Source organism: Pezoporus wallicus, unplaced genomic scaffold, assembly GCF_028554395.1.
Source record: "Pezoporus wallicus isolate ANWC-B61680 ecotype Strahan unplaced genomic scaffold, APGP_CSIRO_Pwel_v1 scaffold_6362, whole genome shotgun sequence".
Taxonomy (NCBI): Eukaryota; Metazoa; Chordata; class Aves; order Psittaciformes; family Psittacidae; genus Pezoporus; species Pezoporus wallicus.
The window spans coordinates 65,180-89,603 of NW_026637663.1; the positions used below are offsets into that span (position 1 = coordinate 65,180).

At 42.8% G+C, this 24,424-nt stretch overlaps 1 protein-coding gene across 1 annotated transcript in view; it reads right to left on the minus strand.

The window, feature by feature from the left end:
- Positions 1 to 10,157: 10,157 nt before the first annotated feature.
- UST (uronyl 2-sulfotransferase) overlaps positions 10,158 to 24,424 on the minus strand; it is a 168,409-nt gene continuing 154,142 nt past the window's right edge. Inside the window, exon 8 of the mRNA XM_057406825.1 lies at positions 10,158 to 10,535. Within this exon, the coding sequence (XP_057262808.1) occupies positions 10,252 to 10,535 (284 nt within the window). The 3' untranslated portion in view covers positions 10,158 to 10,251. The remainder of the gene's footprint in view (positions 10,536 to 24,424) is intronic.

The following is a 24,424-nucleotide window of genomic DNA, read 5'->3' on the forward strand; positions in this document are numbered from 1 at the left end:
ATGCTAACTGTGTAACTGGATTGCTATGGTGAGAGCTTGCCATTGCCCCAGTTTTGCTCCACTTTGCTATTTCACATTACAGCTCCCTTTAGGGTGGCACCTTCATGCAGGATCCATTTGCCCTGAGCATGTTAACCACCACTACATAGTCAGTTTTCAAGCGTTAAGTCCCAAAAGCTTCCTGGGGAAGGAGATGCTGAGTCCTAGTGCAAGCTTCGGAATTCTTTGTCTTTTTGGATCTCTGCCTTGTCTTCTCTTGAGCAATGCAAATGGGAATGATGAGTAAGGGAATAATACCTTTTGACTCACAGGACTAAAGCAAACTGCTTTTGGAGGGACAGGCTACAGAAAACAGTGGATACTTGGATTTGGTTTGGCTTGGCTTGCTATGTTTTTCTAAAAGGCTGCATCATCTAAACTGAAATGACTGGCATGCATGGGGAAGAGGGGGAAAGAAGGAAAAGCAAGCTAAGCCCAGGCATCAAGTACTGCAGTCTAGGCCTCCTCAGCAAGAAGCTTCTGCTGTTTAACCTACACTCATCCACCTCTTGCATAGGGCTTTCTTTGCATATGTGTTGTGGTTTAAGCCCAGTCAGCCACTCAGCTCGCTCGGTCAGTCCCCCTGCCTCCTCGCCCCTGCTCTCGGAGGGATAGGGAGGAGAATCGAAAGAATGTAACTCCCACAGTTTGAGATAAGAGCAGTCCAGTAACTAAGGTATAACAGAAACCACTGCTGCTACCACCAATAATAATAATGATAAGGGAAATAACAAGGGAAGAGAACATAATTGCTCACCACCCACTGACCGATACCCAGCTTGACCTGAGCAGTGATCTAGCCCTTCCAGGTAACTGCCCCCAGTTTATACAGTGGGCATGACGTGCTGTGGTATGGAATAGCTCTTTGGCTGGTTTGGGTTGGGTGTCCTGTCTCTGCTTCCTCCCGGCTTCCCCTCCTCCCTAGCAGAGCATGAGACTCGGGAAGTCCTTGGTCTTATATTACTGAGCAACAACTAAAACCATCAGTGTTATCCGCGCTGTTCCAAGGCTGAAAGTCAAAAACACAGCACTGCACCAGTTACTAAGAAGGAGAAAAACGACTGCTACTGCTGGACCCAGGACAATATGAAACATGTTTTTGGTCTCAGTTGCAGCATCTACTGCTCAGTTGACCATTAACACTGTGACATAAACAGTATTATCATTACTATTTGTCATTACTATTTGTCATTACTATTTGATCCTCTGTGTTGCTTGTGAGAGGAGTCTTCAAAGGTATGATGTGATACTGCTGGCTTCACAGTGCTTAAGGGCTGGCCAAACCTGAATGGATATTTTGGGTAAGGTGGGGATTACCTATCCTGTTTCAAATTACTTTTCCCAGCTCACTATCTGGCAGGAAAACAAGGAGGCTTTCCCCATGAAAAAATTCTCCAGGGAAATTCTCAGTGCCTCCTTTTCATTTCCAGAGGAATACAAGCTAGTGCACAGTCTCTACGTGGTTTAGAGCCACATTCAGCTGCCTTCCAGTGGCACTGGGGCTTCTTTCTGAGCCTGGGAATGACTCAAGAGGAGGGAGGTAGAGGCCAAAGTGCCTGGGGCATGCTGGATAGTTGCCCCTCAGCTGGATTTTAAGTGGTGTAGAGCACTTGCTACTGGGATCGGTGTGAAGCAGAGGAGCACAACTCCCGCCTGCAGAGTCTGCGTGTGAATAGGCAAACATCATAGGCATTTGGTTTTGGGAAGTCTGGCTCCACTGCAGGCTATTGTGATCCCTGTTATTCAGGAATTCTACAAAACCGTACCAATACTCATAAAAGTTTTGCAGAGTAGATAAATACTGCACTCCAGCCTTTGCGGTGAGGGGGAAAAGGAAAGCTTTAAGTAATTAAGCCGGGCCACACAGCGATTCGGCAGCAAGCTGGGCCGCCAGCTGTGTGGGGCTCCCAAAGCAACAGTGTCTCTGTGTCCTCTTCTGCCACCGAGAGCACCCACATGGGTGTTGAACCCTGGGCAGCAGCTGGGAGGGGCTCTGGGGAGAGGGCATCTCAGGACCACATACATTTTTTAAGGAAAGAAAGGGCCTGACCTTCCTCATGTTAGCACGAGGAGCAGCAGCTTTCTTATAAGATGCTGACTTGTGGCTAAACGCATTTTCCCGGGATTGCTCCAGCAAGCTTTGCTATCTGTTTTGCACTTTCTATTTTGCAGAGAAGTTAGAAGCTCTTAACTCTGGTCAGAGCTGTTCTTCGCCAAGGTTTTGCCAGCACCTCCGTTCCCTTTTCTGTGGTGAGAACAGAGAAATGAGTTGGGACCATCCTCCAGGAGCTGGCTGCAATGCTTCTCTATACCTACAAAAGACAGAAATGCTTTAGACTCATTTGGGGTGATGGGTACATGCCTGTGAGGGATCAGAGTAAGTCTGAGACAATCCCCCTTCTCCCAGACAAAATGAGGACATTCTCTTTTCTTTCTAAGAAGCCAAAAGCTTTTTTCCTTTGACTCAAAAAGACATTGTTTTGGAAAATCAGAGTTGACCACATAATAATTCCATCTCCTTCTCCCAGTTTTGGAGAGATAAGACATGCGTGATGCTGCTTGACACTGTGATATTTGTAAGACAAAATAGAGGTCAAATTTGCTGAATGTTTTCCAAATTCCAGTGAGGTTTATCACAAAGAGACCCATGCATGTACCCAAGTGCTGTGACTGACAAGGGCTGGATTGTAGAGTCACTAAAAAGCTCAGTTTCCAGCCAGTGCTGATCAGCCAAATCACGATCTTTGGGGCAAAACCTGCTGGAAAGCTACAATTATGCAGAGATTCCAGGGAGTTTTCACAGCAGAGTTTCTGAAAAGAAACCCCATTGTGTGGAGATGGGTTTTCATGCTTCAAGGAGCAGCACTGTCCTCTATCAGCACTCTCCTGCTTGGTCTGGTGAGAAACAGTCCTGAGCTCAGGTCCCCGTAGGGCAGGCAGGCAGAAGGCTCCTGCCCTCCCTGCCCTGCACCCTGACACCTCCCCTGGATCCCTGCAGCCTCTTTGGAAGAGAGGCACAGCCAGGCTCTCCTTGCCAGCTTTCTGTCCCAGGAAGTGCGGGAAGAAAGATTTTTCCCACAGCCAGTGCTGACAGGTCTAGCACAAACTTGTCCAAGGGAGATTTGGCAGAAATGCCCACCAGCTAGCTGTGACTGAGAAACTTGCTCTGTTTCCCTTGCCCCGTTCAGACACTAGCCTCCAGCGCCGCTGCTGACACCGAGCGTGCTCACGCTGGAGGACTGACACTGTGAAGACATCTTTGCACCCTGATGTGCTCACCTGCCAGCACATTTCAGCCTCCCGGCCCGCAGCCAAAGGGAACAGATTTGGCAGTGCTAAGCCTCAGTTCTTTCAACAGAGACAGGCCAGGACTCGCCCTAATACTCTGAGCAGAAACTAGATCTGGAGCTGGGATGGAGCTGACACCTGCAAGGTGGGCGCTACTTCAAGAGCCCTTCCTCAGTAACAAAGTTTAGAGTGAGGCTCAGCAGCTCATGCTCCTCCACAAAGCATGGGCACTTGGACAGAGGAGTTTGGATTATGTTCATGTTTGCTCAGTCTTCCTTAAGATGGCCCCCAGAAGACATCAGCAAGTTTTAATGATGTGTACTGTCCAGGTAAGGGAGAGACTGGGAGAAGATGAGGGGAAAGCACCAGATCTCTCAGCTGAGAGGTATATATACCCCTGTCTGGCAGCTGGAGTAGTTTTCTGCTTTATGGATACACCAGAGAAAAACAACTATTCAGTGAGCTGAGTCTTTTGACTCTGTGTTGGTGTTGGTTGCTGAACAGTTAAGGAATTGCTTCATGTTCTGTGTTTCTAAGCACTGCGGAAAACCAAAGGAAAATATGACTTAGAGGACATACATGAACACAGGTTTGGTAACTTTTCAGATAGGCTACAATGGCCACATATTGCAGGACAAAATGTGACCATATTCTTGCAAACAGCTAAATTTACAAGGTGTGACTTCAGCCACCCATCCATCTGCTTATCTGCTCTTACTACTGCAGGATCACCTTTCCCAAACATAAAGCTACCTTACAGCCATGCCATTTCTGCATGCATTCATTATGCAACTGAACAGATAAGACTAGGAAGTAATCTTTGTTCCAAAAGAACATAAATGGTCTGTTGAAGGATTAAAAATTCATTAATATTTAGGCAGTTACCTGAGACGTTTGCAGAGTTTCAAGGACAAGGTAAGGGAAAACAAGTCTAGGTAGCTAAAATTTCCTGTAGTACCTGTTTTGCCTTCTGAAATCTAGGTCTGATCTTAGAGCAGGAAAGACGATTCAAGGATTAAGACACTTGGCTAAATTATCATCAGGGTTTTTTCACAACCTTCCTGTGTGACATTGGGAATATCACTTACCCACTTGCTGCATCCATTCCCAATGTATGAAATGAAGATAATAGCATTTCTTTACCTCCACTGTGGATCAAAAGGATAAATATATTAATAATTTTCCAAAATGCTCAGACAATATGGTTAGTGAAGAAATACCCTACACAGATTGACCTTGGGAAATACACCAAATAGGCCTACGGTTTGTTCATATACAAACAAATGGAGTAAGCAAAAATGGAAAAGGTCTACAGCTCTTCAGTGAGACATAGGTGCCTCGTTGCTTCTTCTAGCACATGTCTCCAGCATGATCTTAGGAATCTGGTTTTCTTTGGGGAATCAGAGACTAATGATTATAGCTGATTTCCCCTCCCTGAGCTTACAATCACATAAACTGGATTGGAAGCTTCTAGAAGAGAAATTCCTGGGAAGCCACACCCTGGCTCTTATGCCTGCCATGGGCTGTGATTGCCTCTGTATCTTTCCTGCACCCAAATTAGAAATGATTACGAGTTCAAAATTGGGAGATGCAATTGGCCTTTGCTACCTGACAATGCTCCAGTGAGCTTTGAGGTTATGAAAAGTCTCCCATACCATCCTGGCCTAGTAAACTGGAGAACTGAAGGAATGCCTTCCCTTGTGCACAGTAACTGAGTATTACTCTGCTCATTAGCAGCACCACTGCGCTGAGAAGGACTCATTTCACTCAGCTTAGTACTTGCACTCAACCTGGAAAGAGGTCTGCTGAAGGATCAAGCCATGTCTCAAAGCAGCTCCTGCACATTGGATACAGGTAGAGCCTGATACTCTGCTAGGCTTCTGGGGTAGACTGGCAATTTGGAAGCAGATTGAAAAAGCTCCCCCAAATGCTGACTTAATAGAAATCACAAATCTGAAGCAGCATTTGATTTTGAAGCACCATCTCAAGTTTTCCAGATGGGCCAAAGCCACAGAGTGGGCAGTTTGTGTAACACTTCTGTGGGGTGCTCTGTAGCATCCTAGTATTTAGACCATTATTCTTAATCCCAAGCAGCACTGCCTCCATGCATTTCTGCTAATCTCTACTTTTCATAGCACCAGTTCCCTTGCGGTGTAGCAGAATTCTTTAACAGGAGCCCTTTCGTCCATTGGATTCAAAGAAGGGAACAGATGGATGGCGAAAGTTTGCATAAAGCACACTGCTACCATGCCTGCTTGACAGTAGCGTTATTAACTTACCCTTTCAGCCACAATCAGTTAAATACAAAACCAGACTTGCATTCTTCTTTTACATACTCAGAAAAGGAAATCCACATGTTTATATTCACAATCCCCATTCAAATACACCATTGGTCAAATCTCACCATCTTACGGCATCAAAAAGGCCAAATATGCATTTGCAGAAAACTTCCCCCCATTCCCATCCTTTCTTGCCCCCACAACAACCTTCCACTCCACCTCCAAGCTCTTCCAATATGACAGTATCAGACGTTAGTTCTGAGACAACCGTTGTGGTGTGCTGGTGCTTCCATTACACACATTTTTTTTCCAGAGCTTAGAACTGAGTGTTGAAGTTCACGCTGCAGTTTGGCATGCAGTGCTGTTTCTGGGCAAACCAAAGAAAATGCATTACAGTTTTCCAGTTGCAAGTGAGGCATCAGCAACTGATTTATGCTGGTCGAGGTTTAACTTTCAGCCTTCAAAATAAGATGCCTTCCATCCACTCCTAATGCATTGCAGTGGATTTTTTTTCATATCCTAAATGGCTTTTTCTCATGGAGCTGCCTTCCAGCACCTTTCCCACAATACCTGTGGGCACCTAAGCAGACCCTTTGCAAACACTCCCTTGGAACTGACCCTGCAGAAGCAGTCCTGGTGATTTCAGCACCACCAGACAGGCACTTCCAAGTCTTGGTAACACCTTTCTTGTTTTTCCCATGGAGTCTGCACATGGAGGTCTACATGTAGCAATGCTCGGTTCTTTTCTCTGGTCTTGGTTCACATAAGCAGATTGATTGTCAGTGTTTTATATGTTTGCTGAAGTCTATACAATAAAGCCTGATTGCTTGAAAATAAAATAGAAAGAATGCTGTGGTACAGTGTTACAGTATTATAGTGCTCAAAAATGTTGCTGTGTTGTTTTAGGCTGTGGTCTAACACCACAGATGTTCCCTTTCTTAAAATGGAGGGAAAGATCAGAGCACCATTACCCCTAATTGAGAATTACAGACCTGTATTTTTTAAGAAGATGCACAGCTTTATTCTTTGGTGGATGGTGTTTTTTCATTTGCTAAGAGGATCCAAGTTGGCATGCAGTGTGGTTTCCTTTGTTAGTCAAAAAATCTACCTTTAAATAGTTTTATTATGTCAAGTATTGAAAGGAGGAAGAATTCAATGGCTTGAATCAACAGACCTGTCCTCCAGTGTCTAAAATCTGTGGTTTTGTTTGTGTTTTTATGATACCATGTACCATTCTATAACATTCAAACAATTCATCAAGGACCAATGATAAAGAATTGCAAAGAAATTCAAATGCTTCAAATACACCATTAGTTTCACATACCTTCATTCTGCTGAGATACATGTAAGTAGAGCACATTGCAAATACCTGGACTTAGCTTTGCATCACCAGCACAATTTATGTGAAAGAGAAGTAAATTAAACAGGAACAAAGACTACACCATTTGTCACTGTCACTGAAAACTTAAGACTAAAATTCCTTTTTTCCAGAATGCTGCATTTTAGCAATGGTTGATTCAATTTTTAGTGTGAAAGCACTGATGTTTCACTTACATTACAACATCACTCTGGACTATTGGGGCTGTTATGCCTTGCCATCAAATACCAGGTCTAGTAAAACACAGTGTGTGGGGACCAAGCTGTTTCTCTCCTGGATAAAACTTGTTTTTCATAGCAGCCACAAAGCTCATGTACTTCAGGGGTACTTACTGCACTTCTCACCTGAGTAATGTAATTCTGACTTCACTCTCATACCTCCAGGCAGTTGGGGACACAGAATAACCCAGGAGCAACCTGCCCCAATCTCACTGCTAAAGCATGACTTTCAGATGATAAACTGTGCTGTATCTCATCCTGTTTTGCCAGATGCAACTGCGGTGCCTTACCCATAGCTGCGGTACTCAGGCAGTAAATCTAGCATAACCAAGTGGACTATGGTGCTAGGAAGAAATGTACAAGTTTTATTCTTAAACATCACTGGACTGAAAAATAGTCATATGGCTTATTTATATTTCAAGAGATGGTAGTGAATAAGTTAAAGAATATTTCACCTCAAAACATACCTTGCTTTCATTTATAGCTAAGCTAATGTACACATATGTTTTCTTATTTTCATAAATGTTAAGCACCCACCTTTTTCCCCCCACAAAGATTCACAAGTACATGCATGGCACTTCCTACAAGCTGTCGTGGGCTAAAGGCTTACAAACAATGATTTCTTTTTTGAATATGAAATATTAATCAGACCAAAATATAATAATTTAAATCAACTTCTTCCTGAGCAACTTAGAATTTGGAATGTGCTGAAAAGTTTCAATAAATAAGTCAAAGATTAACCAGCTTAAAACGTACCTTTTAACAATTAAGTAAAATATATTTCATGACAGACAAAGAGGCTGTAGAACCAGGAATCTTAGATGCTATGTGACAGATAAATTTATGAAGTACCATTCAAAGAGGAGAGGCCAGGTTGATTGTTACGAAAAATACAACGACATTAAAACCTAGCGAGTAAATCATTAAACAGGTTTTGTATTTAGGTTATAAGTAGTGATGGCTGAAGATACCATTAAATAAACAGATAAAAACAGACTTTACGGTAAGCGGCAGTGAACTTGCAGGAAGGGTGAATGTGTTAAGTGACTGATTATTCTGTTACAACGTTGGCAAAAAGGATTCGAACAGAATTTCAGGAAGGTGAGATTATTAGTTTTCTTTCCAAAATATAACAACTCCACAGTGTGTAAACGAATCATCACTCTTTCAATGTAATTTCATAGAAACCACTTAAAATATACAAAGCAGCAGATTCATATTTTAGCTAATATGTTAGTTGTTATCTGTGCCATTTTCAGCTTTCTTTAATGTGCTCCCCCACAGTAGTGCATTGCTGCCACCAACTTGGGATGTTAATAACGAGAACAGAAACTTCTACATAGTATTTTCTGGAAGGTTGCATCTTGTCTTAACATGATTACACTTCTTTATTTTTGTCCTCTGCATGTAGGTACGGAAAGGCTGACTGGTGATGAAGATGGGCCACAATGTTTATTGGCTCTCAGCAGGCTCATAAAAGAAGAAACCCTTCGAAACCACATTCTCACTTAACCCAGGTTTATATGCCGTGTCCATCACAAAGTAACTTTTGCTTGTTATTGCAAACCAAAGTATGACCGTGCAGATGGCAGACATGCTGCTAGGGCAGCTGCAGAATAGGAAACAGAAATTGCCTGGCAGATATTTGAGAAAGGTTGTGCGTTAGACAGAGTCACGTAGCCTCTGAAGTGTTACTGGGACTTATCCTGAAGAGGAGATGCAACAACTCAGCCCTGCTTCTTTCCTCTGCTCCAGGACAGGAATTAATTGTTATTATCGTCTACCAGCCTGCTTCCTCTGGCAACAACGGCGCACAAGAGTCCAAGTCCTCTTCAAGACCCCCAAATACCCCCTATTCTGCTCTGCCCATTGCTGCATGCAGGTCTGTCACTTCTTCACCATCAGTCCTGGCAGACTGTCAAATAGCCAGCAAGCCCACAGGTCACAGGGAACCCCAGCGACACCCACCTTAAAGACAATAGCATGTCACATAACTAAGCTATACCCCTTTCCCCTCCCAGCCTCCAATCACCCCCTTTCTAGTGTTTGCTGATAGTGACTAACAAGAGCAGCTTTCACAGTGGCTCTCTTAACAACATATAATTGAATTGTTTTTTATTTCACAGAGCATACCTTCTTTGTTTTATCATTCTGAAGTATTTCAACTAGAGAAGTTGAAATCATCTAAGTTTTTTTAATGAGCGGCTTTTTCTGTATCTCTTTGGATTTGTGACCCATAAGAATAAAAATCTACAAAACCCCTTCCTGAACAGGAAAAAGATATGCTGCACCTTTTCTTTCAGAGTCTAATAAAAACATACTCAGCTGCAGAAACCAAACTCTACTGTTTAGTTAACTGCCTTGCACTTTGCATTCACTGACCTGGTAACTTTTTCTTGCTCTATGAAAAAGAAGGGTTCACCAAAAAACATCTGGTTTCTGTAACTTGCCTTATTTCCACTAATACTAATTTTTCAGACTAGTAGCCTCGCTCCTCATGCACAGGGTAATTCAGAAGCCATTATCTAGGCCCCTTCTGAGCCTGTTATCCTTGGATGTGCGCAGACACGGCAATGGGATACCAGTGTGTTCTGGGCAAAAAGAGGTACTCTCCCAAATGGCTCACTACCTGTAGTTCCCACTGCTGGTAGCTAATGCTGCAGTGGTATGCAATGAAGACTTGTTTCTGGAGAGACATGAGAGTCTGTAAAATTCACTTTTCAAGACTGCCCAATCTATTCTTTAATGTTTTGCAGGTTCCTAGAGGACTACTGCATACTCGAAAAGTTATTTTGTGATAGTAGATACTTTGCTCTTGAACCATGCTATAGCAACTATGCTATAGAGCCAACACCATATGATGAATCAAACCTGCAAAACCAGGTATCTCCTGGTGGCCCAGCATGTGGGAATGGTCTCAAATGTTTCATTTCAAATGCTGCTGCGCATTAACTCAGTTCCTTAAGGAATTACTTTTAATAATAATTAAAAAAAAATCTTAAGAAAGCTGGAGGGGTCACCAGAAGAGAAAGGATAGGTCTTCCATCCATCACCTTTTATAGATATCCTCTAGCCACTTTTCATCATCTTCTTCCTCATCATCTATCGGTTCCTCTGTTTCCAGGGGAGAAGGGATGAAGAACTCAGGTCTGGGACGTGGTTTCCTGATATGAGACTTCAGTCCAAACTTGCGCTTTAGCAGGTGGAACTGTTCTTTGACATAGTAATAAAACTCATATTCGTATCTCATGCGTTGGTAGAGGATCTGTATTGCTTCTGGAGAGGGGACGGTCTTTTTCACTGTCACAGTCAGATTGCCAAGTTTCCTATGTTCTGTAAAAGAAAACAAGCAACGTTGTGGGTGCTGATTAATGAGGCCAGACCTAAACTTTTTTAATGATTAAGGCATTGCTCTGCTACATTACTAATTCAAATGAGCTCAAGCTGTCTCCCTAATAATAGATTTACTTTTAACAAGAGATGAAAAAATACAGATGTTTTAAGTCAGACTTGCATGTTTAAATACAGCTACTTCACACATGGCACTTGACATTATGTGATGTCACCAAGGATTTTAATCATCAATGAACAGTTAACATGCAAATTAGGTCATACCATTTATGAACATAAACCACATGCAGAGAAACCCATAATCTTGCATAGCTTTGGAAATTTTGCCTAATGCATGTGAAATATATATCCAGTACACAGCTGAGCTGAACTAATCAGTTATTTCCTGTGTAGCATACTGTGTTGTGTCTCAGTGGTGCTTTATTATTGCTCAAATCTAAACAGGTATTTACCAACCCAACTCCACCTAACCCCAAAGCATTGTTAGCATTACCATGATTCCTCAGGACCAAATGTACCTGATGACATTCTTGTCTTTTTTTACCTGTTCATTAAAGCAGACTCATCTTCCTATCATGACCTGGGACTGGAATATTTCAGTATGTTTTTCTTTACGTGACAACTTTTGCTTCAGTAAACTGAAATAAAACACCCTTATTGTTGATAATGAATTAGAGTTACAAGCAAAAATACTGAATTGCCTCTGCCTCCTCTTTGGAGGAGTACATTAATCTCCAATGAGATTAGTACAAGGTGTAAAGCCAAATCTCAAGGCAATCGTTTTGCTGTTTTAACACATGGTAATAAGCTGCCAGAGCATCCTAAGTATTTCCTTTTTCTTCAAGACAGAAATATAATTGAACATGCACTGTGAAGAAGAGAACAGAATAAGCTAGAAGTACTGATCTGTGGCATCACTGTATCACCCCTAACAACTGCAACTTTCTGTAGGAGTAGAGGTGAATGTCACACTGATGAAGTACTAGCTTTATAATTAGGTTTTCTGAAAGCTCAGTGCTTCCCAGTAACTCTGAGAGAATGTGATGCCTATGGAAATGACTGTAATAGCCTCAGAATACACCCGTGTCCAGACACAGCAAGATGAATGGGCTTGCATGGAAGCAAGCAGGTGTCAGTGAGACATTAGTAAGAAACCTTTATAATGGCAAGAACAGATAGGTAGTGCAGTGGAGCATGCAAGTTACAAAAGCTGTGTCTCTGGAGGATTTTAAGACTAGATTCATTGATTCTCTCCTGAGGGAAGACTAGGGGACATCTTAATGCCATTTTCCATGACTCTAAACCCAATAGATTAATTTTAGTCTGGTCAGGCCTTACTTCACTTCCTTGCTCTTTGCTACAACAGCAAGGTCTGCATGAAAACTGATGTATTTATTTTTTTGTTTCAGGATGTCTTGGCTTCTGCTGCTCATTCTTTCCTTAATATTTAGATCCTCTATTTGTACAGTCTCAAATGCCAAACAGAAATCCTCATATGCTACATGACTACATAGATGCACTGTTGCAGTGAAGAAGAGCTGGATTTTGATATGGAAACCTAATTCTTATTGTAACAACAGTTCTGCAAGTTGGAGGAATTCAAAAGGGTTGGGCCATGAAGCACGGCAAAGAGAAAACTTACAAGGAGGAAGCAGGCAACAAAGAACATTTCATGTTTCCAACCGGATCCCAGCAGCAGTGATCGCCCTCCCTTTCAGGGGGAGTCCCTGAATCAAAATGGGATTTTATCATGGGCAGGGTTTCTCATGTGAGTAGTCCAAACCCAGGTCTTCTGAAGCACCTGCCAGCAAAACTAAACACATCCTTAGCAGTTCTACAGTGAAACACGTTTTCACAATCACTTACGCATACTGCTAAAGGATGGATTGATGGTTCCTAGTAGGAAAAGTGAGTTGTTCTTGGGATTCCACAAACACTATGTTTATCCAAGAGAAATAACAAAAAAAAACTTTTTAGGGAAATGAGGAATTTTAAGCAAAGACAAACCCATATGTTTCAAGAGGTAATAAAAGGTGAGTAACCCCAGCTAGCAAACACAAGAGGAATGATCTTTAAACAAAAAGTTGGTATTTGCAATATTTTAAATCTTGAAAAGTACAAGAGAGTCGTAGAGCACAGCTACGTGAACCTGAACTGCTTTCTTCACATTTTAGAAGATATATATTCATATAGCTTAGAGTGTCCACACCTATTAACACATTATAATTTTCAGACAACTGACACACATTTTCCTTCTTCAGAGTAAAGGAATTGAACTAAAAAACCATGAAAGCCATTCATTTTAATAATACTGCATGAGACAGCAAGTGCTGCTGGGCCGGACATTCTCATATTCATTTGACTTCATTCCGTCACACACATCTGGTGCAGAAGAAAAAGACTTACAGCTGAAAGAGGTATTTTCCCTCTCAGTTTTGCTTGCCAATTACAGCAATTTGAACTGCTGGAAGAATATGCTACAGAGGATAGGTTGACTAGCTTACTAAACTTAATGCTGTTCTAAAACACACACAAAAATTATTTGAAGGATTAATTCTGTTTTGCATTTGTACTTTTAATTCCTTCTCTAAAGGAAGAATGGTTTTCATTAGTTGGTAACAGTTAAAACATGCTGCTCTGTAATTAAATGGACCTTTCATGCTAAACTTTGTAGTTCTTTACACTGAAATCTCTGTCTCTACTCATATATCTAACTAATGAAACAATTTGGTACACAGAGTTCTTTGTTCTTTAATTACACTGCTGTATGGTGGTATATGCTCTGTAACTACTGACTGTTCATAGTTTATTAATTTGTATAGTTTTATTTAGATAGGAGTAAAAATGATTAAAATATACAAAAACTAAATTAAAAGTATCTTTAACGTGCTAGCTAGCTAAGAAAAAGTGTAGAGGAAGGATCATGAAATGCTTGCATTTAAAATAGACATTAGCATAGAAAGCACTACGTGTAGCTAGTGAATGGTGTGAAATACTTCTGGTGAAAATACTGGGTTCCGCAAGAGCCTAGTCTCTTTCACACAACTGTTACCCATACATTACAATAGACTAACAAACGTCTCATCATTTTAAATTATCGGTCACGTGTCCAAGTTGCCATTGATGGCTATTAGATGACTACAATGCAGAAATGACACTGTACTCCGTCTGTCCTTGGGTGAGAAGGTAACTGCTGCCTTATGATTACTGAGCACTTCAAGACATTCCTCTTTCTGGTGCTTAGCTGGTAGCTCCCACCAGCTTTGCAGCCTGGTTTTCTTTACAAACTCAGCAGCAAATATACACTACTAAATATTGCATTTATTAAGCTTAAGCCTTTATACTGCTTGCCAACTTCATTTTTATTTTACATAGGTTATTTCTGTCACAAAAAACTCCATTTACCTCGCTGCAAAAGCTCTTTACTTATACAGTCCCTCCAGGACTCTAAGCGGGAAAAGCCACTTCTTACAGCTCCAGTTTCCTTTGGTGGCTGCTCCTCCCAGCAGAGAGAGGCACTTGTGTTATGGCCCAGGAATGCTGCCAATGATGACAAGGTGAAAAGCAGTAGACTGTTTTCTTGGGGGGAAGGTCAGTGTGGGACAGGAGCAGCCAAAGAGGAATTTACTGGTGGTGTGCCAGGCAGGCAGCAGCCCACCAGCCAGGTGCTGCATGCTACCCTCATGGTGGGCAGCAAGAAAACAGCAATATGTACTCCTCCTCTGAATTCACAGTCATCATCGCATAGAGAATGCCTGCGTACATTCAATTCTTTGCTCTATGCACCCACCTACCTCCATAGATGTATACATAGAAACATACACACTCTGGAAGGCTACAGGAGCAACGTAGATTTTTTGGCTCCAGTTGGTTCTTGCAGTACAATCGTCAGCAACGCCAGTGTATCAATAGTTGTGAGGCACTGGTTGTCAGATCGCATGAGTTGGGGCTGTGCCTGGCTGCAGGCTCAGCCTTTCGATAAAACTAGTGACCTTTGCATGTTCTTTTGCACTTGATTTTTATTTAGGCTGGTTTCTAATCTGAAATATTCTTAAAAGGCTCTTTAATACAAATATGGATGAAATCACTGAACTGCCCCTTGAAGTCACCTTAACCACCTCTCCTCGTCATAAAAGCAAAATGGAAAAATTAGGTAGATCTGGCTTAAAGCCAAAATAACAATCTGCATACGCTACACAAATCCAGCTGTCCCACCAAAGGACTCCCATTTTACGACCTTCAGAGAACTAACCATATGGAGGGCAACAAACTACACCATTTACTTTTTAGGGTTATTTTTTCTTAAACTATGTTTGCTTTGGCATTCCTTTAAGTTACTTAAAAAAAAAAAGAAAAAAAGTACTATAGAGTAACCCAACCTCCCAGAGCAGCCGGCTCGTGCCTTAAGCTCGTGCTTAAGCTTAAATTGGAACACAGAGATGGATAAGAAAATGAAACTCTTTTGGGTTCCCAGGTGATGAATATTTTACTATTACTTTTCCCGCTTTAAAAAACCCCAAACAAGCTAAGAAAACTGCATTACTCACTGCAGCAAACCAAACCATAGTGAAAAGTATTTTTTATACTTTGTGACTCAAAAAAACAACCTTGGATTGCCATATTTAGACAAAATGATCCTAAAAACATTCTCCACCTCGAAGGAGAATTTTGGAGTCTCTAGTGCCCCACCATTTTGGTGGATGCAAGGCAAAGGTTTGCTCCCCAGGTTGAAGCCACAGGGAGCCCAGCACCCTCGGGGCTCCGGCAGGGAGAGGTGAGCCAGGCTGGAGCAAGCACAGGATGGCTGCAGGCGAGGTAAGTGTGGGCCTGCCCGGCTAATACTCGCAGTGGAAAACCGCACGCCAAGAGCTCTGCTGCTCTAAGGTTGTGTGAACACGATGGCTGTCACAGATACAGTAAACTCATTTCCTGGAACTACACGGGGAGGCCGGGTGTTTCAGTGCAGTACGCAGCTGAGCTGTAGCACATACCTTCTGTTCCACGGTTTTAAATGGAAATAAATGTATGTCACTGTGGTCAGATGTGATGTACGAATCGGCAAGGGCCTCTGCTTGATTTGCCACTCGAATGATCACCGGAGTGCTAAAACAGGGCTCTGATGGCTATGCTAGAAATGACCTCCCCCCAGAATATCTAACAGCAGCGCAGCAGAAAAATTTCTGGCATAATCAATTTGCTTTTCAAACTTGAAATTTTTGCTGGGCTCTTGAAGGATACCTGGGAAAGGATGGTTTGGGGAGAAAAGACACTGACGCGTTTGGCTCACATTCCACCTTTCCAATAGTCATGTGCTGCTACTGCTCAGGAGCATGCCAGGCCCAGGGCAGGTCCCAGGTCCCTGGCAGAAGGAGGCTGTACTATGTGACTGCACCATGTACTATGTGACTGTACTATGTGGCCACACCATGGCTGTACTATGACTGAGCACTTCACATAGGTTCATAGAATCATAGAACGGTTTGGGCTGGAAGGGACCTTATGGGTGCTAAAGGAAATCAGGGACAGTGGAGAAAACCTAACAGAGTCGACGACGAGGAAGAGGTGCATTAAAAGCCAAGGTGGATGGAAAAGTAAGTGGTAATTTGTCCCATAGCATTTATTAGTTTTATCTGTCTGAAATATTATGAATCCCAATTACTAACCTTCTTACTGCTAGTTTACTGTCTTCTCCATTATTCATATCAACAAAAAAAGGTGCAATTTTTGACAACATGTAGATAAAGATGTGACACTCGTGTGCATACTGAGGACAGTTATGCTAGGCTCACTAGCAATGCTTGCTTTGTTTTAGCATTTCTGTCCTGAATTATTGTGCTGCTTTGATGACATGCAATGACTCCTAACTCCAGGGCATTAGCAGAACTCTAGCACACTGGCACACTGCAATGTTCTGTCTCCCTAAAGATCAGATACAGAGTCACAGAATCATAGAATAGTTAGGGTTGGAAAGGACCTTAAGATCATCCAGTGCCAACTCCCCTGCCATGGGAAGGGACACCTCACACTAAACCATGTCACCCAAGGCTCTGCACAACCTGGCCTTTAACACTGCCAGGGATGGAGCATTCACAGCTTCCAAGGCAACCCATTCCAGTGCCTCACCACCCTAACAGGAAAGAATTTCCTTCTTACATCCAATCTAAACTTCCCCTGTTTAAGGTTTAACCCGTTACCCCTCGTCCTATCACTACAGTCCCTAATGAAGAGTCCCTCCCGCATCCCTATAGGTCCCCTTCAGATACTGGAAGGCTGCTATGAGGTCTCCATGCAGCCTTCTCTTCTCCAGGCTGAACAGCCCCAACTTCCTCAGCCTGTCTTCATATGGGAGGTGCTCCAGTCCCCTGATCATCCTCGTGGCCCTCCTCTGGACTTGTTCCAACAGTTCCATGTCCTTTTTATGTTGAGGACACCAGAACTGTGCACAATATAGGTCTCTCTAAAAGGACTGTTTTCCAGGGGTCATGGAAACATCCAGAACTTGACAGATCTGCAATCCTAGGCACATCAGATGTCTTATCAAACGGTGATCTTGGGAGCAAACACACAAGGCTGTAATTAGCAAAGACATTGCAAAACGATGGCTGCCAATGACAGACTGAGCTCAGGGAGACAGTTACAGCAATGCTCTTTCTTTTTTCTTACCACTACAATGAATAAGGAAACCAAATGGAAGAATAATGTTGTTATTAACCTAATATAATTTCATTATTAACATGGACAAAATGTAGAGAGCTCAGAGAACGATACCTGGTGGAGAAAAACAGAGGGATGACAAACCAGAGATTAGCCAGGAAGAGCTCACAGAGATAATCTGAAAGACAAATAATCAAACAACTACTAATGCTCAAGGATGTAAACGCCACTGAGTCATGGCACAAAATCAGAACAAGAAACGGGGGGGGGGGGGGGGGGAAGTTAGTTGATAAATGTAAGAAGCACCTTGAGCCAATAAGGCTGAAAATAACAAAAGAAATATCCTCCTACATCATGCAAGTAACATTACTGGGGATATGTTGCAGAGGTCCACAATGTACCAATGTGACTGTCAACTGGACAATGTAACAGCGACATGCATTCAACAGTGCTCTGAAATACAACTTAAGCTACTGAAGGCATTATAACACTATTACGAAACACTTGCCCTATAACACAGCGATGCAAATAGGTAAATTTCTCCATACTTTGAAAACAGCTACAGACTTTGAGGTCTCTTCTCCAGCCGTTGAGCATTTATCATGGAATCTCAGCTCTCCTCTGGGAAACTTCACGGTCCTATGCCTTCGTTCCTACCAGTTCAGAGCTGTGGATCCAACAATGGGATCTCAAGCTGCACGGTCCATCTCAGCTGTACCATATTGTGCCTCTGCTGCTGCCCCAGCCGGGAAACAGGCTGTATCTCACACATGATCAGATAACAAATCTCAGCAGGATCTTCTAAGAAACTTCTTTATTTTGTACACTTTAATGCTGCATTCCCAGTAAGGGAAGTTAACAAAGAAAGAAAAAAAAAAGGCTGAAATTGAACCCATACTGGTAGAGAGAAAATGTGTATTCTTGAGAATGTGGTCAGGTACTTTACCGCTGTTAAGCAACTTCTAAGTTGAATTAGACAGAGTTGGAGGTGCCAAAACCAAAGTCATCTGTAGAGGAAATGCCAGGATCGTCTAGTCCAAGTTGCCAAAAGAATTGCTATGGTTGCAGCTCATATGCAATTTCCAATTCATTTTCTTATAGCTGTATAAGTATTACTGAACGGATGCAGTCAAATCTGGATCTGACAAAGCCATAATTTAAAAGTAGGTTCTCACAGATCCCTTGTGTGATCTGCACTGCATTGCACAGTAGCTTACACAGACACTAATGTTATGCAGAGAGAAGAGAAAGTTCCAGTGATGGAGACAAATTTCAGCAGCACTCACAAGCAGGAAGAGCTTCACCACAGGTATGTGATGCAGCAAATCTGCAGAGATATAGCCTGGGACTTGAGAACCTAGAGCAGGCATCTCACTGTTATGCTCCGAGTCACAGCAGGCTGCTATCTGCGATTTTTGTCTGCAAAAAGGAAGCAGTGGAAGACGTATGCTCTGCAAGCTTAAGATGTCTAAGTGGGATGGAGCGAGGTGGAGGTGTTTTTATTTCCCTATATAGTACTGGTGAGTGCAATGCTGGCATATAGCATGCAGTTTTGTAACCACATCCTAAATCAGAGAGGGTACGAAAACAGCCTCAGAATGAATACTGGGGTTGGAAGGGGCACTTTACAGAAAGATGATCAATTCATTCTGGTCAGCTTACCAAAAATAAGATGATTGAGAGGTGATGTTTTTACAGCATCTGCATATTTTCCTGGTGAGAAAAATATGGATACTGAAGGGCTGGAAGCAGAAACCAGAGAAATGTGGATTGGAAGTAACACACAGCTTTTTTAAGTGGTGAAGGTGGTCAGTCACTGGAACAAAACAAAGAGCTGATCTGCTATCACTTGGTATTTTTGCATCCATGCTGGGTAACTCCAGTTTGTGATCTCTGTGCAGAAGTAAGAGAAACTTTGTGGCCTGTAGCACACAAGAAGCAAGCTGAATGACCCAAAGGTTCACTTAAGTCTTTCACAGATTCAAGTTCCAAACATCTTGCAAGTGTGAGCTTCTATATCAAGAGCACCACCTGTGAAAGCCTTTTAGTGAGTGCCTTTGAGATACCTCATGTAAATACCATTTTTGGAAGACATATGAACACCTAACATGCTACCTTTTCCAGTCATCAGCTATTCAAGACTAGCTGTCACCACACTGCACAGCATCAGGCCTTGCAGGCATGTGAAGTAACACTACACTTCTACATTCTGTTCTGAATTTTTTTACTATGAGGGTGGTAAAATACTAACAGGCTGCCCAGAGAGATGGTGGATGTGCCATCTGGAGACATGCACAGCCAGGCTGGCTGTGGTTCTGAGCAACCTGATCTAGTTGAAGATGTCTCTGCTCATTGCAGGGGGGTTGGACCAGATGAGCTTTGGAGGTCCCTTCCAACCCAAACTATAGTATGATTCTATGATTTTAGTTTTTTTTAAAAGTTCGAGAACATGGTCTTCAAAAAATACTAATTCTAAGTATTGCCTCTTCCTGTGTTCCAAGAGCATAATACAAGTGCTTATTTATATAGGAATAACTACTGAAATGAGAAACAAAAGTAATTATACTAACTAGGGATAAACTAATGGACAATAATAAAACTTATGCACCACTGACAGAATATACAGGACTGGAAAATGTACATTACTGCATGAAAGCTGCTATTAAAAGGGGGAGGGAGAGAAGAGAGAGAAAGCTATCAGTTCCCTTCTCCCTTGTGAGAAAGTTGCCAGGTCTAAGATTTTCTCCCAACTGTGTCTGCACACAGACAACTGAAAGCCCTGAAATAGCTTTACTTCTTATTATTGCAAGTTACAGGCGACCAAGAGAAACTTCTCTCTTTTGCCCTTTGGTTCTTATGTGTATAATGAGCGACGGAAGGCGGCCAGGGGCTGAGGCACTGGCGAAGAAGGAAGAATGCTACCAGAGCAGAAATAACACACTGTTCCTTTCAAGTTCAGACCCTCCTGGCCCACAGCCTGACTGCCTTGGCCAGCTGCCAGGGTATCGGGACAAAGGCTTCCTCCTCTGTCCAAAACCGAGGAAAAGGGTCTGTTGTTTAACACAGGCAGACTTGTTTCAGCAAGAGAAAAAACTAAAAAGAAGGGGAATTATACTAACTGGAAGTCTTGAGAGAGGAGAGTAATCTCCTAGTGTGGCTAATGCAATTCTCACCCCATGCTTTTCCTGGAGAGGGAACGTCTTGATTCTCTGCTGTTCAGGCTAGAAGGCAAAGTGTAACATCTCAACAGCGCTAAGCCCCAAGACTGCCAGGGTCTTCACATCCCCCAAGGTTACTATGAACTAGAAACAAGAATGTATCTCTCCGCCTTCCAGGAAGCCCCAGACGACACACTGCATGCCTGCACCACTAACCTTGAGTGAAGGGTGAGCATCCTCACTCATAAAAAGACAGACATTTCTATGCATGTAGCAGACATTGAAGCGTCTGGCAGACAGATAGGCCATTTAGCTACCTCAGAACTTCACAGCAACCAAGGCTCCTTCCTGCTGGCTTTCCACAGTCACTAAACGCCAGTCAAGGTGAATTCACACCTGGGCTTTTTGCCATCTCCGTAAAAGATCTTGCAGCTCTGGTCTGCGATGGGTAACTTGGGACACTTGGGGTTCACTGCAAGTTGAGAGGTCGTGCCCCTATCTGAAACCTCTGAAGGCAGATGCTGTTGCAGAGGTTACACAGAGGCGCAGTGGCTCTTCATGCCAACCTCTGTGCCTCTTTAGCAGCACAACCGCAGGTGACGGATGAGGACTTGAAAAGGGTAGAAGATAATCCCTAGGCCTAGTGTATCTGATTTGGTTCTGAGCACCAAAGCGCTTGGGTGAGGAGAGCTACCTCAGAGCCTGCATTGCAGGATGTAGTGTCTCAGTGAGCTGTGGCAGGAGACTTCCCCCAGCAATTAGTTATGTCTGAGAGCTTTCGGAAGCAGGCCCTAGTTCAGGGAGAAGCGTGATTTTAATCAGTTCAGGTTAATATAGGTGAATACAGGACATTTTTTGGTACTTAGATGCTGTTCAAACACCACCAAGATTTACACAGCCATGTACTTGCTCTGTATTCCAGGCAATAGATTTTCTTCCTGAAGGAGGGGGAAATGACATTTCTGACATGTGCATGTGTGTCGTGGTTTAAACCCAGTCAGGTAACTCGTTCGCTCACTTCCCCCCCTTTCTTGCCCTCCCCCTGCTCTCGGAGGGACGGAGAGGAGAATCAAAAGAATGCAACTCCCACGGGTTGAGATAAGAACAGTTTAGTAACTAAGGTATAACACAAACCACTACTGCTACCACCAATGATAATAATGATAAAGGAAATAACAAGGGAACAGAATACAACACCTCACCACCCACTGACCGATAACTCGCCCCCCAAGCCCGACCAAGCTCCGACCAATACCTCCTCCAACCCTGCAGTCTCCCAGCCCTTCCGGCTAACTCCCAGTTACATCCTGGGCATGACGTGCTGTGGTATGGAATACCTCTTTGGTCAGTTTGGGTCAGGTGTCCTGTCTCTGCTTCCTCCCGGCTTCCCCTCCTCCCTGGCAGAGCATGAGGCTCACAAAGTCCTTGGCCAAACCAAAACATCGCTATCAGTTCTCGAGCCGAAAGTCAAAACACTGCACTGCACCAGCTACCAAGGAGGAGAAACATGACTGCTACTGCTGAACCCAGGACAATGTGAGACCAAGATCTTTGCAGATGAAGGCCTCCCTATGAACCCTGTGCATCTGCACCAGCCAGTAGCAAAGTCAGCTCTCATCTATTTACAGTGACTTATGCCATCGGCTCCAGCACACCTTGACCATTCTCACTCGTGTCAGCACAAAGAGCAATCTATCGAGGAAACAGAGTTTGCTCAATTATCCTTTCTAATTCAACTCGTATTCAGCATTACTGTGCTGACAGGGAGGAGATACATGGGTACATTGTTCTGCCATCCATCACCTTGTTTACAGGAAGTATATTCTCAGTAGCCATAACTATTGCAGATTAAAGGAATTAGCGAATACTGTGGAAACATCCATGAATCAGAACAAGAGATTTACAGGGATATGAAAAGCCACTGCTCCTGCGAATTGTCTTGTGTCTGCAGTGCTTCAATCAGTAGTTTCAGTCCAGTGTTAGAGAGACTGGCTAGTATCAAAGTTCCCAGGATGACTGCACTGTTTTGCTTTAATGACAATACAAGCCCTGACATAATGACTACCATGCTTCAAGGTTATACCACACAAAACTTTCCCTTGTGCTTAAGAAAACAGGAGATAAAATGACCTGCTGTCTTTTTCCATTTCTGTATTTATGGGCACATGTAAACATTAACACCTCTGAAAGAGGATAAAATGGGACAGAAACCAGGGAGGTTGTGACAGCAATTAGGAAGAGCTCTTTAAGAAAAATCCATTTTGGGAGGGAGTGAGGTTACTAAAAATAACACTAAACCTTCAGCAAACCAGGCTTTTGTTGAAGAACACTCCAATTTACTACACTGTGACCTTCAAGAATGGTGAAATAAAGGCCCTCACTTTTGAACATTATTCAACAGTATGCAACATTAAGAGTTGCATCAAGATAAAGCAGGAAACTCTGTTCTGGTAGGTTAACCTCAGCCAGCAGCCAAGCACTTGTGTTACCGCTGGCTCATTCACCTTGCCCCCATGAAGGGACGAGGGAGAGAACAGGAAGAACTTTAAAAGGGAGAACATTCATGGGTAGAGATAAGGATGGTTTAATGGGGGGGTGGGGGTGGGGAAGTGGGAGGAAAAATTGATGCAAAGGAAATTGACGCAAAGAAAAATCCCTCACTCCACCTCGCAGACAGATCAATGCTCAGCCAATTTCTGAGCAATGGTCACTTTGGAAGCCCAAAGTTTCCTTTCTCCTCCACCCCTGCTTTTATTGCTGAGCATGATGTTATATGGTACGGAATATCCCTTTGACCAGTTTGGGCCAGCTGTCCTGGCTTGTCCCCTCCCAGCCTCTTGCCCATCCCCAACCTACTGACCAAGGGGGCAGAGTGAGAAACAGAGAAGGCCTTGATACTGCATGAGCTCAGCAACAGCCAAACTGGTGTGTTGTCAGCTTTGTTTTAGCTACAAATCCAAAACACAGCACTGTATAGGCTGCTATAAAGAAAAGTTAATTCAAACCCAGCCAGAGCCAGCAGAGTAAAAATGGCTGCTGTCAGGTATGGGCAAACCTGCCACATCTGTCTCTAGGAAATTTAAAATACAAAGTATATACATAATGCTCAAAACAGGCACAGTGAATCACATGAAGTACCCACTTCATAGGCTGATTCTAAAAGGAAGAGGGGACCTATAAGTAAATTTAACTTATCTGGTAAAGTAACACAGAAAATAACAGTAAGAACAAAGAATTAACATTTCAGTGGCCAATTTCAACATATATTCCTCAAAACAATGAATCTGATTCTGAATCTACAAAATCCTATACAATTTGCAGAGCTTACCACAAGAATAAATGCCTAAATTTCACCCATGCCCTTAAGAAATCCTTAAACCATAAACGACCAGCTTTTAAAAATCTGTAGACAGAATGCACCATTGAATACATTTAAAACAAAACAAAAACCAAACAGAGTATTTTAATGAAGCTCTGTGGAAAACATGATGAACAAGTTATCTGAGAGAATGGTACATTCAGGGTTTCCACAGTAACAAAAACAATGAAAAAAAATTAAAAATAAGGCAGCTTTGTAAAGGCATGTCTGAAAAATCAAAAATTAATCTCTGGGAGGCCTGGCATACATTTTCATAGAAGGGACACCTACAGTGTTGGATGCGTATATGCACTTACACATGGCAACAGGGCTCTAAGGTGCACACTTTGACCTAGACTCATCAATGGGAGATAATGCATGCAATCAGGTTTTGTCTAAGTGCCTAGTGTACAGGTCCCAGAACCCAGTTCAGTGTCTAGATGGAGGACAAGTTCTCCTATAAGCCTGCAGGTGCTGGGAATATGAAATTGTAATCCTGAGCTCTTTAAGAATACATTCATCACAGGTTGCTCTAGGGTGGCCAGTGACTACGGCCATCAGTTTCTAAACAAAAATGGTAACTCGGACACATCATATTCAGCTGAAACTTCATCCATCTGCTTGCCACAGTAGTTGACAGCATTCCTGGCACATTTCCAAATCATTTAATTTTGTTAAGTGCATTTACTGAAGAAACAAGA